Source organism: Fringilla coelebs, assembly GCF_963513975.1.
Source record: "Fringilla coelebs genome assembly, chromosome: 3".
NCBI classification, from domain to species: Eukaryota; Metazoa; Chordata; class Aves; order Passeriformes; family Fringillidae; genus Fringilla; species Fringilla coelebs.
In genome coordinates, this window is record NC_140030.1 from 86,914,603 (window position 1) to 86,930,973 (window position 16,371).

The window sequence follows — 16,371 nt, forward strand, 5'->3', positions numbered from 1 at the left end:
ATTTTGGGAAGATGTTGTAGCTTGCTTTATTAATATGCTTTTAAGTTATTCTCAGTAGGATCAGTCGGAGACCTAGTTACTGTAGCAATGCTTATTTTCTGAAGGTGAACTCTTCTTCTTCCTCCAGGCAGCTAATGGTGCAGGATCCAGACCCCATGATGTTCTGGATGTCCTGACTCAGTATCGAGGTCTTTCTTGGAGGTGAGTTGCAGAAATCTTCCCCTCAGTGGGAGAAAATCCATTTTCCTCAGTTTTGATCAATATAGTTGTTTTTGTAGCAAATGAAGGCAGGAAACTGAATTTCATGTCACGTTTTGCATGACAGCACATGGTTGTACTATTACTCAAGATAAAGAAAATACTCCAACTAGTGGTTATCTAGAGTGCAATGTAGCATGGCTGGAACAGACCTGGGTACATGGAAAAATGGGGTCCTTGTTCAGTTCTTTTTCAATCCCATGGTTGTAGGAGACCCTGGAACGGGGTCTTCTAAACTCCATTGCCATGGCATCACTTGCTCATTCTGCTTTTCTGTCTCTGCTCTTTCTGTACCATGTCTGCTCTTGCCCAGTGTGCTCCACATCACCCTTTGATCTCATTTAAAGTTGGTGGTCTACAAAAAATCTTTTCTGCTGTTGTTTCATATGCAGTATCTCTTTCCTTGATCCTTTCCTAGTATTGCTTACATCATGGAGAACAGTTTATCAATTATGAGTCAATACAGACTTTTACATATGCAGCATGTTGTTAGACACATCAAAAAGACTCTGGAGAAAGGCAGTCACACTCACTTGTTGATCTGCAACTGTATGATTTAACACCAAACTTGTCAGGCTTATCTTCTGTTCATCATTTTTTATCAGTTTAAGTCACTGCAACTTTAAAAGGAGTTTAAACACATTCACAGAATCATAGGATGGTACCTTAAAGATCACCTGGTTCCAACCCCCATGTCATGGGCAGTGACACTTTTCACTAGACCAGGATGCCACAATCCAGCTTGGCCTCAAGCACTTCCATTTGCACTTCAAATCTGTTCCAGATTAAAGGGTCACTATAGAGATGTTCTAAGTCAAACATTTTATATTTTGACTTTGAATAGAAATCCATTGAGATTTTTTTTGCAACAAGTATGCTAGTAATTTTTTTCAGCATGAAGGAGAATAAAGAGCACGTGGACATAATGGTGAATTTCACCAGTCTAGAAGTATTCTTCCAGTTGAGTGAAATGTGAGTGGGGGAAAGGCAATGGGGGAAGGCAAAGGTATTAATTTTACTTATCACTCTGAAATCTATGCTTTTAGAGCTTTCTGTTTTGGTTAGATATGTTAACTAAAAATGGAAGCTATAAATATTTTAATAGGTGCAACTGCAGCAAAGGTGGCAGCCTTGGAAAAAGTCTCATTTCTTCCAACTGGGTTTATATGCCAAAACACGTGAAAGAGCTGAAAGGACAGCTGCCTGTACAGGGCTTCTAATATGACTGTTCTGCTGGAGCTGAGTGTCTCTGATGTGGTGCCCCCCTGGGGACAGGCACCCAGAGCGCGGTGGGCTCCCCACAGCCCGCAGCGCGCTCTGTACCTGTGCGGTAACCCCAAAAGGGGGCACTCTCCTACCTTGTCCATTGCCTCGCCGAGTCCATCCGACCTTACCAACACTTTTCCCCTGTTCTTTCTTCTTAACAGTGTTGGAGGAAATGAAAACATAAGCACAGTTACGACACTACCAAGTAAGTGGTTTTTTAAAAATTTGATAAATATGTGGTGCTGTTTATTGTTCAAATACCTGCTATTTGGAGACAGGAGAAAAGGGTTAAAATTTGTAGTGTGACACAAGCAATCCCTTTGTGTTTAATGTCCACTGCTGACTAAAAGTTGCTTAGCAGCCAGGCTGTAATGTGCTGTGCATGACTTAACTATGTGTTTTGTAGTTCCTAGGTTTTGGTTGTTTCAGTATTCTTCTGTTGGTTATAGTTCTGTCTAAAATGTGTTTGGTCACAGATGAATCAAAGGTCTTAGCTCATAGCCTAAAGAAACTATTTTGACTATATGGGAAAGTTGTTTTAGGCAGGGGCAGAATCACATTACAAGATCAGATTTTACATGCTTTTTAAAGGTCAGGACATTTTAGATCTGAGGTGTTTGTAGGGCTGGTTTGTAACCTAAGATCTAGAAGGGAATCTGGGGTCTTTGGGGTTAATACATCTGGGGCCATCAGGCTAAAGGATTTGATTCCAACCTGTCTGCAGTTAGAGCATGATGGCATGAGATTCTTCTGCCTTGAGTATATGGTTACCCAGCCTTGCTTGCCAGGCAAAATGGCATTGCTAGCCAAGATGGTTGTGTTAGGTCATGAGATATCTGAATTAATGAAATTCAGAAGTCTTGAAGGCAGGGAAATGGTTGTATGGTGATGAATCTCCATGTTTATTATACTTAAAGGTTGATTTTTTTTTTTTTAAATAGCTATCTCCTTAAGATTTTTAATGGCCTTTAAAATCTAACCTTTATTGCCTCATTTGTTACCTGCTGCAGGAAACAATACTTCAGGGCTCTGTTTCTTTCTGCAGATATTCTTCGTGAGTTCAACCCATCCTTGGTAGGGTATTCCATTGGCACTGGAACACAGAATTCAAACAATGCCTCATTAAACCAAGCTGTGGCTGGAGCTCATGCAGAGTAAGAGGAAAAATTTTAATTTTAATAGGAATTTGATTTTTTTCTATAAAATTCCTTGTGACTAAAAAAGGCCCAAACCCTGGACTTTGGCAGGAGCACAGAAACTATAATAGGCAAATATTTTTTAATCCTAACTATAGCATGAAGGCCAAGAAATGTGATGAGGATTTTGACAAGGATTAAAAACTCTGCAAATAAATTAGCAACAAAAGCAATACTTTCTCTGACATTTTCAGCCAAGAAAGCCACAGCATTTTACAGGCATTACTCAGAAAGCTGTCCAGTTGTGAGTCAGACAAAAGATATCTCCACTTTATAGGAGGTATATTCAAACCCTCTTGTCATTAGGACCAAGAGTTTGTGTAGAGAGTGAGAAAGTTGTGGATTGTTTAATTCCTGGTCTGCCAGAGCTGGGAATTAACTAGAGATCACCGTGCACCCTCTTCAGTGCAATTCAGGTCCTATTTTTTTTCCACTGGTAACAGTTCTTATAAGACCTACTTCAGTGCCTTGAGGCCGTATGATAACATTGGTATGAGCACAGACACTTCAGAGCTATGTCTGTGGATAGCATCTGTCTGATGGTGGGAAGGGAAAAGTGCATTTTCTGTATAGTTGGTAAAAGAGAAACTGTGCAGCATTTGCAAAGTAGCCCAATGCCTGTTGGATGATAATTATTTTCTCTTATTTCTTTTTCCATCACTGTCTCAAAACATAGCTTTGGTTGGCCAGATCATATATTCCATTCAATGAAAATTGGACTTCCTTTGGGGTTTTTTGGTTTTTGATGTCCATTAGTCAGCTTTCCTCTTTGCCTTGTTATCTATGCAGGATTCTTTCTTTAAATTTTTATTAATGTATTTTATTATTTTATTTTTCTTTTATTTTTAGGGATGTTCCTGAACAGGTTAGGAAACTGGTGGACCGCATGAAGAATGATACTGTGAGTTCAACATGTCATGAATATCTTTAGAATGAGGTGACATAGCATCATTAGTTTCTGTAGCATAAAACTTCCCAGTGCAGAGTGTGAGTTCAGCACAGAATAATCCATAGCTTAGTCTTAAATGAATTTGTACCAGCATATGACAGTTACTATCAAACCCAGATAATTGCAACCTTTTCATCATTTTTACTGCAAGTGGCTGTAAATGCAGTGCTGTTGCTTCTGCTTCCAACCTGTGTCACCCTGTAAGATAACAGAACCCTTTCTCTTGAAGATTTTGCTGTGGTGCTATTAGTTATCTTGTAAGCAGGGGTGGTTTTTCCAGCAAAAATGATACATGCTAGGATGTTAAGGGCAAGCTTTTCAAGTAGCAAATCATGTGGAGTGAACATGTAAAGTAAGGAAGGGACTTGTTTTCTACAAAAACAAATTAGTCCCTTCTTTCATCTAGTCATCAGCTAATTTTTGACTTCCACATTTATTGATACAAATGATTTCATTAATGTTCTGTAAAATACACATTAGGTTGAGGATTGCTTGCATATTTCTCACCTCAGCTTGTGCTTTGAATGTTTGCTATTTGTAATTTGACAAATGTGCTATGCAATCAGTGACCTAAGTTACACTATAATAGTTTGGCTTTCCAATGGTGCAGCTGGAAAGCAGCCAAAAAGCCTTCAAGATATCTGTGTGCATGTTTAGTGTAAATACTCTGGTGTGTACATATTGGCAAAAATATTTGCAGTACCTTTCTTCTTGGTTCACTTTCTTGTAAACAAGATTTCCATCTGATGGATGCATCTGAAATGAGATTAAAAGGAGCAGCAACTAACAATGAATGGTTGGCTGGTTTTCATTGAAAGTTTCTAAGCACTACTCTGCCAAATGTATTGCCCTGAGAATGTTAACAGAAATTTATGGAAATATCTTTTATTTAGGTAATAATTGTTTTTATATAACTAGTGAAGTTCCTTCTAATGAAAAAGCCTGCTCATAGTGGAGGTGATATATCTTTGGTTTAAGAGATCTTTTTTACCCCCACTTTTAAAACACTTGTTGAGTGCAGAAGGGAGTTTCCCCCTCTTTTTGATTTTTTTTTTTTTTTTTACATTTTGAGACCAAACTGCTGAACAGTGTGTTTACTAGCAGGGATATGTTGCCTCCAGCCTTTGAAGAAAGATGTTTTTAAACCACTGGAGGCTGATGCACTATTGGTGCTTTTCTTACAGGTGCTTTGTACTGAAATTAAAGCATTAGAATATTAAGCACAACATCTACAACATGCTACTAAGCATATCTGAACCTTTCCTCAAAGCTAAGAAGGTGTTTATTTACTGTAGCATAATTACCTTGATTTAGCTAGCTACCCCTTTGCAAAATCCTTGCAGAAACAAAAAGTGCTGCAATATTTTGCCATCATTGTTAGATAGAGTTAATATTGCCCCACTGTTCTTTGCAGTTTGTCTCACAGCAAGTCTGAAATATATTGTCCCCCAGGGTTTACCAGCAGGAGAGCTGCATTATTTATCACACAGTAAAACACATACCATAACTTTTGTATGAAGATATATTTCTAGGACTGCAGGAAGAGTCACTCTGTATGCACAAGATATTACTAAGAAAAGCATACAGATAGAGTTTGAGCAACAGTTTACTGAAGCAAATAATTTGATGTCATTGATATTGTAATTCTGGTTTAGATCACAGCAGTTTCTACATCTTCAGTCATGACTACAAACTTGTCTTTGTTGTGGATGCCTAGGGAATGATAGCCATGTACTCTGAGAAATGGGAAATTTGTATTTAGTATGTTGCTGCCATCTCCCTCCTTTTCTTTTTTTAATTAAAAAATTTTGTTCCATCTCATTCTCTGTGTAGAGAATAGATTTCCAGAATGACTGGAAGCTCATAACACTTTTCATAGGAGGAAATGACCTCTGCAAAGTCTGCGAGAATCCAGTAAGTTCCCTGCAGCAGGAACTGGGCCAGTCAAGCCACAGGGTCTTCATGCATTGCAGGGGGTAAGAGGGAGGAACTCGGTGGGTAAGACCAAAATAGCACAGGTCTTAACTTGTGCAGCTCTGGAATGCAGCTGCACTGAGACCTTCAGGTTGCTCAGCGTACTGTTGGAGATACCTTTAGAACACCTGTAAATTCCATAATTGTTGAGACTTTGTTTTGCTGCTAACTAGGATAACTCTCTGTTGCATAGTGACTTTACCTCCTGTAGATAAAATGCCAAGTGTTTTCACTCCTTTTGGCCTCGTCACACTCTTTAGTCTTACTTGGTACTCTCAATATTTTCAGTGCTATGGGAAAAATTCTAAGCACAGCTCATGCTAATTCAATTATATGTAATGTAGTATACATATATACATACATATACATATATATATATAAAGCATCCCTACAGAATCTAGCCTTTGGTATGTGTGATTGTAGGGGAGGTGGAAAGCTGTGGCAGACTCCTCACTTACTGGTGAGGGTTACCTACTCACAGGCAGTTGAGCACATGCTTGTCATCCTTCATGATTAATTTTGGAACAGGAAGAACAGCAAAGCAGCATAGTAAGATGGTTATAAAACAAGGAAGGAGCAAATGAACCATTGCTACCTTCTGCTGTCAACCCAAACACAAAGTGCCTGTTCACATGACTGGGGTGGGTGGCAAGGAGAGAGCATGTGCGCATCCAAGGATCACAGCAGTCTTCCTGTGGCACAAGTGCAAATAGTGCCAACCACAGCACTCTTGGTGAGCTGTGACTTAGGAAATGACTAAGGGATCTGAGCTGTCTGCTTCTATAGAGCAGACAAGTGGCAAGCAGGCAATCAACTTCTGCTTGAAATTAAATGAGAGAGAAAAAAAAAAGGCTGAAAATAAGACAGGCATTTCTCATAAGAAAGTTTATGTGACTGTTGTAGTCCCACAAGTGAAAAAATAAATGTTGGATTGCTTAAGACAATGAAATTAGAGTGTTTAAAGCATTAAAATGGACCAAGGAGATTTTGGCACTGAAAGACAAGTATATGACGCTAAACACATAAGTTTTGCCAGCTATTATTTGTGGCAGGCAAGGAGCATATGGGAGACATGTTCTAATATTCCATACAGCAGAAATTAACTTACTTTTGCACAAACTATTCTCTCCCATATATGGCCCCTGTTAATGAGTTGTTAGCTGAGCTTTTAAGACCAGCCCAAGCAAGCCTAGGAATTGAGGATGTTGTGATGTCTGATCATAATACCCTGTGAATTTTCACCCTCACTGGTATCCAGTGGCTGCTAGTTCTTTTCTTGCCAGTGAGATAGCTGTGATGGGAAGGAAGAAAAGCAGAGACAGGACCATTTTGTCTATGACTGTTACTTTTGACCCAAGAGTTAGAAACATAAACACTACTGTGAGAGACCCAGCTAGTCATTTTTATCCCTGCCTGAGTAAACTAATAATAAAGTTCAACCCTCTTGCTTTAACAGGTACACTATTCTCCTGAAAATTACACCTACAATATACAGATAGCTTTGGACTTACTTCACAAAGAGGTAAAACAGACTTTTCTCGTATGTTGGAGCAGGGATTTTCTGTTCTGTTTCCAAAGCAGTTGCTGATAATTGATTAAGAATTTATTTCCTTGCTTTCATCTAGAGCAGAGTACTACTGTATCCAGAGGTGTTTGCTTACAGGAGAATCTTTGTGAAAGGCAAAAAGGGCTGGTGAATCTTTTTACCAAAGGAATAAGGATGTTCTTAGTTCTAGCTGATGGGCTGTGGACAAATAATATCAAAAAACATTATAACAAAGTGGAACAGACATTATTAATTGACTGGAAAATACTTTGCTTGTTCTTTAAACTGCAAATAAGTATATTTTTGTGGTCATTAAGAGAGAGATTCTGATATTCCACATGAAGAATGATGGGAATACTTGAAGAGTTAGCAGGTGTCTGGGTCTTGCTGAGACCTATAACAACCTGTATGGACCTTTTTGAAGCCATCATTTTCAAATGACCAGCTATCAACATTTAGAATAGAGCTAGGCAGTGCAGGCAGGGGCTGTAATTTAGTATTGCTTGCATGGGGAATTAATTATTGAGAAAGTACTTTGAACACCTCTGTCATAAATAATACACAATGCTTGAATCAGCAGGCTGCTACCAAGGTCTGCTGTGGCTGTGTAGGGACAAGCCCAGCACTCTGTGCTCCAGGAGTTTGCTAAGGATTTGTTTGTCCTTTTGGCAGGTTCCTCGGGCATATGTGAACCTGGTGACGATGCTTTACATAGCAAGGCTCCGGGAGCTGCATCAATCCAAGAACAATAGCTGCCCAAAGCTGATCATGAGGTTTGCACATCATTCATGTTACAGCTCTCATTCTTGTTCACAGAGCGCTGCAGCATCTTTGTGGGAAGTTTTTTCTTAAAGGGAAAAGGATTTAGTATTTCAGACTACCAAATTCTCTGCTTCTCTGTGCTTGTCCCTACATTTTGGTTTCAGCACAGCATTTAGAAGAAGCTCTCTGTGCTCCTGTCTCTGTATCTGAGCCCTGCTGTTATTGTTTCTTATGAAGGTGCCACTTTTGGCTCCACCGGTACCCTGCAAGTGAGTTCAAGCCAGAGCAGACAAAGCTCAGCTGGGCACTCTGGTGAAAATAGAGAAGGCACTAAGACACAAGGTTTTCTGATTGTTCTTACAGGTTTACTTTTCTGCACTTAAAACTCTCCCTCTTGCTTCTACAATTTTCAGTCTCTGTAATCTCACTGCTGATGATTAGTTTTGTCTCTAATTAGTGTCTCAAGTAGGTGTTTTGTATGCTTCATGGTGGCACCTGTTGCTTTATGGCTTAACAATCCTTTCCCAGATCAGTGTTAGTCCACTACTGAGGTGGGAGGCCTGCACCCTGAGTGGGCTTTTGATGACTCAGATAGGGTCCAGCATTGCCCCCTGGAGTTGCTTCTGGCAGAACTTGCTTGTTTTCAGGAAAGCAAGTCTCTGCTTTTCTGGACAGATGGGGAGAATAACTTTGTCCTGTGAATGTAGGCAGCCACTGGTTTTACAGGAGAGAAGAGATGCAACCCTCTTGCTGTGGCTTCCTTGTGGCTGTCAGTGGAAAATTGGGCTTGAAACTCAGGATGCTGGTACTCCCAATAGCCAGTTGTAGTTCTTTAAAAAATTTTATTTATTTATTTTTACAAAGGTTACTGGCTAGAGTACACAGGTATCTCAAGGCCCTAATCATTGGACAAGGGTAGTTGGCAAAGCCTTTAAGATTAGATTGTCTCACAGTAGCTGTAATCTTTCCACATAATTTCAGAAGCCATGCTGAATTTAACATTTGCCTGTCTGGCAGCAAGCCAAGTTTACGGGGTGATAAGCAGAGCCAGTGTGGGACAATAAAAATGCCATTCTACTGAGTAGAAGAACCACCTTAAGGAGGGTTTTGATCTTGAAAGTCTTCTCTTTTTATTCTGAGAGTAGCAAGCAACCTAAAGAGAATATGTGTCTACTAATGTTGTCTAACATGTGTTTATCAAACTTCTGAAAACCCAATTTATAGATGTACTGGGAAGTAAAAGCTTTTGTTAGTTGGTCTCCATTAAGACAATTTTGTACATAGTAGGGATTTGTGTATATTTTACATATATCAACTGCATCTCTATAGGAGGTATTTCTTTCAGAGCTCTTTCAGAGATGTTTTACTGTGGTCACACTGTCAGGATATTTGAAAGGAGTCCTTCTTTTAATCTGGATTTCTGAAATAGTGATGGGGCATGCCCAAGAAGATGGAACCTCCCAAAACTATCCATGTGCTAGAAAGATCAAAACCTTGGGGGGAGGATAAATGTGGCCAACATGAGTTCACAGAATCTTAAAATGTCTCAGGTTAGAATGGCTCTCTAAGGATGGAGAAATCTGCATCAGTCCTGGTGATTGTTTTGGTGCTCTACCAACCTTGCTGTGATGCACACTATAACCTCTGACTCTCAGCTGATTAGAATGAATTTGTGGCAAAAAATCCTCCATCTTGAAGGATGCTTGCACGGTTCTGCTGGAGCAAAGCATGTTGCACAAGTGTACTTGTGAACAGCTTTTTGGGGTGTGTTGGCCCCAGGTGCCAGCCAAGCACTCCCACAGCTGCTCATTCACCCCACCCCAGCAATGGGGAGAAAACAAGGCCTATGAGCAGGAAAATTCATGGATCAAAATAAAGAGCAGGAAGCCACCTACCAAGTATTGTTGAAGGCAAAACAGATCTGATTTGGGGAACTCAAGTGTATTTGTTGTCCAGGAGAATAAACATTTAATTACTGATTCTGGTATTGGAAAAATGAATGAACAAAGAAGTTGAACAGTTAATGCTCTTGTCCTCCCTCCTTCTCAGGTTCAACTTTTCTCCAATTATCTTTCTCCCCCCCCTTGTTACTGCTGCAGAGTACCGTCAGCCCCTTCAGTGAGGCATGGCTTGGAGTCTGGATCTGGTATCTCTCTGCAACTCTTTCCTGCTCACTCTCGTCCTGTGTTCCAGCATGAGTCCTACACTCATGTGCATCCTGGCTGTGCTTCCAGGAGTGCCTGTTCTGCCATGGAGAACCTCTTCCTTGTTCCTGCTGTTGAGGAACAGGGAAGAGGTTCTCTGGTGTTTTCTGCCCATTCTTAGGTAGGTTTTCACTGACACCTCCGGCTTGGCTGAGAGGCTCAGCCATTCCCTGTGGCTGGCTTGCTGAAGCTGTGTCCAGGCAGCCCTGGCCTCTCCTCACAGAGATCAATCCTGCTGCTGAAACCTTGCCATGGGCAGGCACACAGTGTGGCTTTTGCTCGCATGGAAGCTTTTTCTCACTTTCTGTTCATTAATTTATCCCTAATAAATGTGTTTTTGTTCAAGAATTGAGGCTATGAAGGAACTCAGGGGTGAGAGGTAATGCTCTCATTCAATGGCCTTTCAAAGAAATCCCTCTGAGCTTTTAATCCTGCAGCTTATCAGCTTGGAAGCAAGGGGGAAAAAGGAAGAGCAAATCTCAGTGCCATGCTCTTATCCCACAGGCTCCTGTGCCCTTGTGTCATAAACCCTAAGAACGATTCCGATGAGTTAAAGAAATTGATCTACTTTAACAGAAGGTATCAGGTAAGGCACATTGCATTTGTTATAAGTTTAATATCATCCATCTCTTGATCAAGGGACCACAGGTGGGCTAGTTTGAAAGTGGGGGACAGTTTCCACTCATTCTAATGATGTATTTGTAGTTGTGATTCAAAAAAAGTAGGATCAGGATCTTTACAATTCTGGTTTCACTAAACCAGCAAAACAGATGAGAAGAATAATTGTTACAGAGCCATAGAAAGTAGAATATGTCAGAGAGCAGCAGTTTTTTGATCAGTTATTTTATTGACAATCGGGTTAAGTCAAACAACATGTTAACTCAGGAACGAGTTTTCAGGCACAGTGTGTCAGCCAAACCAAAAACTCTTTGGTGGTTCTGGAAGGACATCTTTTTGACAGAAAACCTAATCCCTGAGCAGGCTGCCATCCTTGTCAGTCAGGCAGTCATCCCCAGGCTGCCTCTCTGTAAAGAAGCCCAGGAGGGGTGTCTCAAAAAGGTGCCTGCATTGGCTGCCTGGCACAAGCTGGAAACCTTCTGCAGGAGGGAGGGGCAGCCTCTGGGTGAGATGTTCAGCTTGATGAGCTGCACACAGAAGAAGGAACAATGACAACTTTTCTTTTACTCTTTAGGAGGCAACCCGCCGGTTAGTGGAGAGTGGAAGGTATGACACGAAGGATGATTTCACAGTGGTTATGCAGCCATTTATGACTAATATTGAAATGCCAAAAACACAGGTAAAACTAACAAGAAAACCACACCTACACTAAATCCTGGTACAATGCCACTGACTTGTCAAAATTGTTTTAGCTGTAAATGTAGCTAGCATTTTCCTGACATAGTAATTAAGTATTATATTCAGTTACCATCGAAAATTGCATGAAATGTTTATGGAATATGAGATACTGGGCAACAGGAATACAGACCTTGATTTGGGGCACTGCAATTGGACAGCCATGAAGTAGATATTTTAGGTCAAAATCTTCATCAGGAAGCACTTGCTCTACATTCCCTATACATCAAATCCTTTACAGTACTTTGGTAAATGACCTTTGGTTTGAAAACCCATATGTTTCAAAGAACTGTAATGTGTAAATCTCAGGGGAAATAAAGAAATTGATATCTCTGCCCAGGTATTCTGTACTCAGAGTCACAGTGCATTCCTTATTACTTTGGGAATAGTGTATTAAAGAGTTTTAAAAGGCTTCTTAGTTCTGAGTTGATAACTTTCCCTGGCCTGGTTTAATTCTGTTTGCTTCAGAGGCCATTGCAGATACTTTGTATAGAAGTCAGCTGGGTTATCTCACGGGAAGAGAGAAGACAGAATACATGGTTTTTTGCATATTTGCTGCCTCTGTAACAGCACCTATCTTGTTTTCTAGGAGGGGTGGCCAGATGAATCATTTTTTGCCCCAGATTGTTTTCACTTCAGCCAAAAGGCTCATTCCCAGGCTGCACGTGCTTTGTGGAACAACATGGTAAGATTTTAAAGGTTGTGTTGCCCTCTCCATGTTGACTTTATCCTGCCCTTGGCAGCAAAAACCCCCAGAGATCTACTAGGTAGCCAGATCTCTTCTGAATTGTGTTTACAAAGGGAAAGAGTGATCATATGAAGAAAGGTCACCTGAATTGTTAGCCCAGTCATATCAAACCAGTAAATCTTGGGGTATGTTAAAGCTGGGTGTGTTCAGGCTGTGTTTCCTGGGGAGATGATGCCTGCCAGGCACATTGACCAGCAGGCCACATTCCAGGTGTATGGGAATTAGCCTCTTCAGCACACAAGGAAACAGTGCATGGGGCAGCTGCCAGCATTGGTGCAGTGCCCTGCAGTTGTGTTGCTGTGCTGCAGAGGTGGTTTCCAATGACTGGCAGCATAACATCACCCATTGCTCTCTGGTACTCATCTGCTTTTCCTCTGTGCATCCCCTTTTCCCCCCCAGCTGGAGCCTGTAGGGGAGAAGACAGATAGTCAGAAGATGGATGATGAGCTTGTCCTCAAATGTCCATCTGAGGTAAGTTATAAGGCTGTCTATGTTCATGTGGAGGTGCTGGGAGTGGCTGAGGGTCTGTGGGAGCCTTTACCCAGTGCCTGGAGCTCTGGCTCTGTGAGGGTGATCTGCTCCTCCCCACACAGTTTGTGCCACTGCCACCAAGAGCGGCATGAGAGCTCACCCAAGAGAGGATGGAGGGCAAACAGGAGTCAGCTGCCTCAGAGTCACACATCACAGCTGGCCAAAACATGGGAAGGGTGTTTGGCCTACCTAACCAAGTTCATCAAGTATCCACACTGAGTGGTAGAGCTTCAGTGGGGGGAAACAGAGCAGCTATCAGGATAGCTCTGCAGGATTTACTGGGAATACCTTGCAGTGGGGCCACAAGCTTCTTGTGAGACACGCACAGTGGGGTCCTGAGAGTATTCTCTAACTTCTGTTTTAAAAATATAACCCAGATTTATGCTGTTGCTACACATATTTTTTAAAAGGCCTTTTAGTTACTTATTTCTGTATTTATTTTTAATCCCTCTGTTTTATTTGTATCAAGCTGCTAATCATCTACAGACATCTGAGAGCCAAAGTCTGGGGAATGAAAATCTCCACGTGTTCTTCTGTTGCTTTGCATTGATTCAGATTGTCTTGTTTTGTAGGCTGAGCCATTCCTGAGGACATATAAGAACAGTAATTACACATACCCTAACCAAACTGCAGTAAGTGTCAACATCACCATCCCACTGTTACTCTGCTGCATCTGTTCCTGTATGGTAACCAAATGAGCTATGTTCTGCAGCACAGGGGAAATGAGTCTTTGGCCAGAGGGTTTTGGGAGGCTGAGTGCATGGCATAGAGCAGGGAAGTACTCCCCGAGTTAGACAAAATGCATCAGAAAACACCTGTAAGAACACGTGCTCAAACAGCACTGCTATCAGTACAGGATGCTGCACTCTTCTGAGCAATACTGAATATGACTATTGAGTTGAGCAACCAAGACCTGCCTAGTTAATTACAGGCTGAAGAGGCTCTGGTTGATCCAGCTGGCCTCTGCTGGGAAGATTCTTGTTTCTACTGACTGTATTTGCTAGTCAAATGCTCTTCAGCTTTCTTTTTCTCTTTAGAATTATGGAAGCCAGCTACCATGTGAGGACAGGTCTCCATCCTCCCCTCCTGCAACTTCAGGTAGTCTTGCCTGCCTTACGTTAAGAGGCTGAATTACCTTCAGCTGTCCTTCAAGATGAATGTTAATTTTTGGCTGAAATTTCCAGTTGCTGGACTGTGAAAAACATTGCTCAGAAAGGATGACATGTTTTTCAGCAGATGCTTAGCAGATACAATGCCACACTGTCATGCAAGGTGGTATCCTGACTAAGTAGCTTCACTGAACTCACTGCCAGTGGAGAACGTCAAAATAACTTGTGATGAAATCCAGATTTGAGTTCTGTCATAGTTTATAAGCTATTCCGCCTAAATGTCATGGAAAGAAACTGGAAATACAGCTTCATTCATGTTAGTCTGGAAGTTAGCAGTATTTGGTTTTTCAAATAACTTCATATTGTCTTTTCCTTAGTCTTGTGAAGTCTTTAATGTGCTGTTCCTGCTTTGTGTAATTCTGCATTGTTTTACCTTCATTTTGGTGCTGGATATTGTTTGCCCCTTAATGATATTTGCTCCTTGCTCTCCTGTCTTTTCGGTAGTGGTGTTAACCGTTGAAATGCTGAATAATATCTCCTGTGACTGGCACTACAATCACAGGAGATGAGCTGAAAAGAACTTCTGATTTATCACTTGGGTTTTGCAAAAACAGTGTGACAGAGCATCACAATGACAATTGCATACAGAGTAAAAGAAAAAAAATAGCTATTTCCTAACCAAGTTCAACTGTATCTCTTTCCTTTGCAGTGCATTCCCTAAAGCCAGCTGATGTGAAAATTGTAGCAGCCCTTGGGGATTCTCTGACGGTAAGAAGAAGGTGTTTCTACTGTTCTCCTGGTAAAACTACAAATAGTGGAGGGGAAATAGCTGTTGTACCTAGAAGCAAAGATCTGTTCATTCATGGATTATAATAGATCTAGCAGCTGGATTAAGAAAGAAGGTGTCAGTCTTCCAATGCTCCATTCCCCCCACACATGTATTCACATGCTGTTGAACTCAGGCAAAAACACAGGCAAATCCTTTAAAGAGGTGCCTAGGTATTCTGCTGGATTGGAGGCAGAAGGGATCAGATGCTGTTGAAATGAATGGGACATAGCACAAGGCTTAGGTTACTGTGCTTTTCAAAGTTTTTTTCTGCATAGGAATGGACTGATGAGGATGTTTTTCAGCCTCAGTTCTTTCAGGAACAGAATGCAGCTAAGTGGTTTTGCATAATAGCATTTTAATCATTTTAGCATTAATGAAATAAGGAAGTATGGGGTGAGAGCCCTCTGACTCAATGCACTTCAAAAGATATTCAGTCATTTTATTGTGCCTGTTTTAACTCTTAACTGGTTTCTTGATCATGATACAGTTCTTGCTGCTGCTGCTGATCCTTGGTAGTCAAGAAGGAATATGTTTCAAAATCCAGACATCCTATATTCCAGTTATGCCTTTCTGCCTTATGTTTTCATGCTGGTCAAAGATTGAAATTCTACAACCAGTCAAAGGAAACACTGGACAGAAAGATGTAATTGGAACATAGGTTTCTCTGAATTTGAGCCTTAACAACAAACACATTGTGTGTACAAACCGTGAGCCCTTTACAACTCTCTGGCAGACATGGTGCTACAACTCCTACACACAGGAGGCTACTGAAATAAATAGAAGCATTTTGATGTAAACCTGCAGTATTAATAAACAAAATACATTCTGTATATGATCATGGTTGCTGTATTGTAATATCTGGGGCCCTGCAGTGCTTCTGCTTCTAAGTATAGTCTGTAGGAACTGGAATAGGATCTGCTTTCACAGAACATGCAGTGGTGTATTGCTGTCTTAGAGCTGCACTTGGCCTGTACATAGTTATTCTGAGCACCAATCTCCTGTTATTTCAGTGAAGTTTATACATAGAAGAAAATGTAGTGTTGTGGTTTAATCTGAGGTAGCAGCAAATAGGCTGCTTAGTGCTGTACTCAAGTACTAACATGCACCTAGATTTAGAATGAAACTGTACAATCACAGCTGTCAGGAACTCTGCTGCTGAATTCTGGAGGTATTTTAGGAGGGGTATAGTTGCTCCTTGCCTCTTTCTTCAGGGTAAATGTAGGGAGTGCTTTCTCCTCGCTCCAGTTCTGCTGTATGTCTTTCAGTTTAGCACAATGGTTTTCAAACTGGTATGTATGAGTTTTGGTGCTTCTTTCTGATACATGCTTATTTTCTCTGCTGAGTTCATGTACTGTTTAATATCATTAGCCATTTTGTGTGTTTGATTGAGATGTTTTCATCACTGTTGACTAATGCAACCATAAAAGTGCTATTTAGCTCATCTAGGCCCCTGTCTTTGTTCTACAGCTCCATCATACATTTTGTGTCATATATACAATATGATGCTTTTAAATAATTATGAAAGATATTGTTGTATCCTTCAGGAGAAAGGTTTGGGGAAAGTCAGATGCATTTTAAAGCTTTGGAAGACGTCCACTCAATTAAAAAGTAAATAAAACAATTATGTAATTCTATTTAAATTAGTA

General features: G+C 40.8%; 1 protein-coding gene across 1 annotated transcript in view; it reads left to right on the forward strand.

Moving 5' to 3' along the window:
* The window catches only part of PLB1 (phospholipase B1), a gene marked incomplete at both ends in the record, with an annotated part of 76,680 nt that overhangs the window by 25,107 nt on the left and 35,202 nt on the right, over positions 1–16,371 (forward strand). Inside the window, 14 exons of the mRNA XM_084202158.1 lie at positions 128–201; positions 1,686–1,729; positions 2,570–2,678; positions 3,570–3,621; positions 5,503–5,583; positions 7,100–7,165; positions 7,862–7,962; positions 10,660–10,741; positions 11,348–11,452; positions 12,098–12,193; positions 12,656–12,727; positions 13,360–13,419; positions 13,825–13,885; positions 14,606–14,664. Of these exons, the coding sequence (XP_084058284.1) occupies positions 128–201; positions 1,686–1,729; positions 2,570–2,678; positions 3,570–3,621; positions 5,503–5,583; positions 7,100–7,165; positions 7,862–7,962; positions 10,660–10,741; positions 11,348–11,452; positions 12,098–12,193; positions 12,656–12,727; positions 13,360–13,419; positions 13,825–13,885; positions 14,606–14,664 (1,062 nt within the window). The remainder of the gene's footprint in view (positions 1–127; positions 202–1,685; positions 1,730–2,569; positions 2,679–3,569; positions 3,622–5,502; positions 5,584–7,099; positions 7,166–7,861; positions 7,963–10,659; positions 10,742–11,347; positions 11,453–12,097; positions 12,194–12,655; positions 12,728–13,359; positions 13,420–13,824; positions 13,886–14,605; positions 14,665–16,371) is intronic.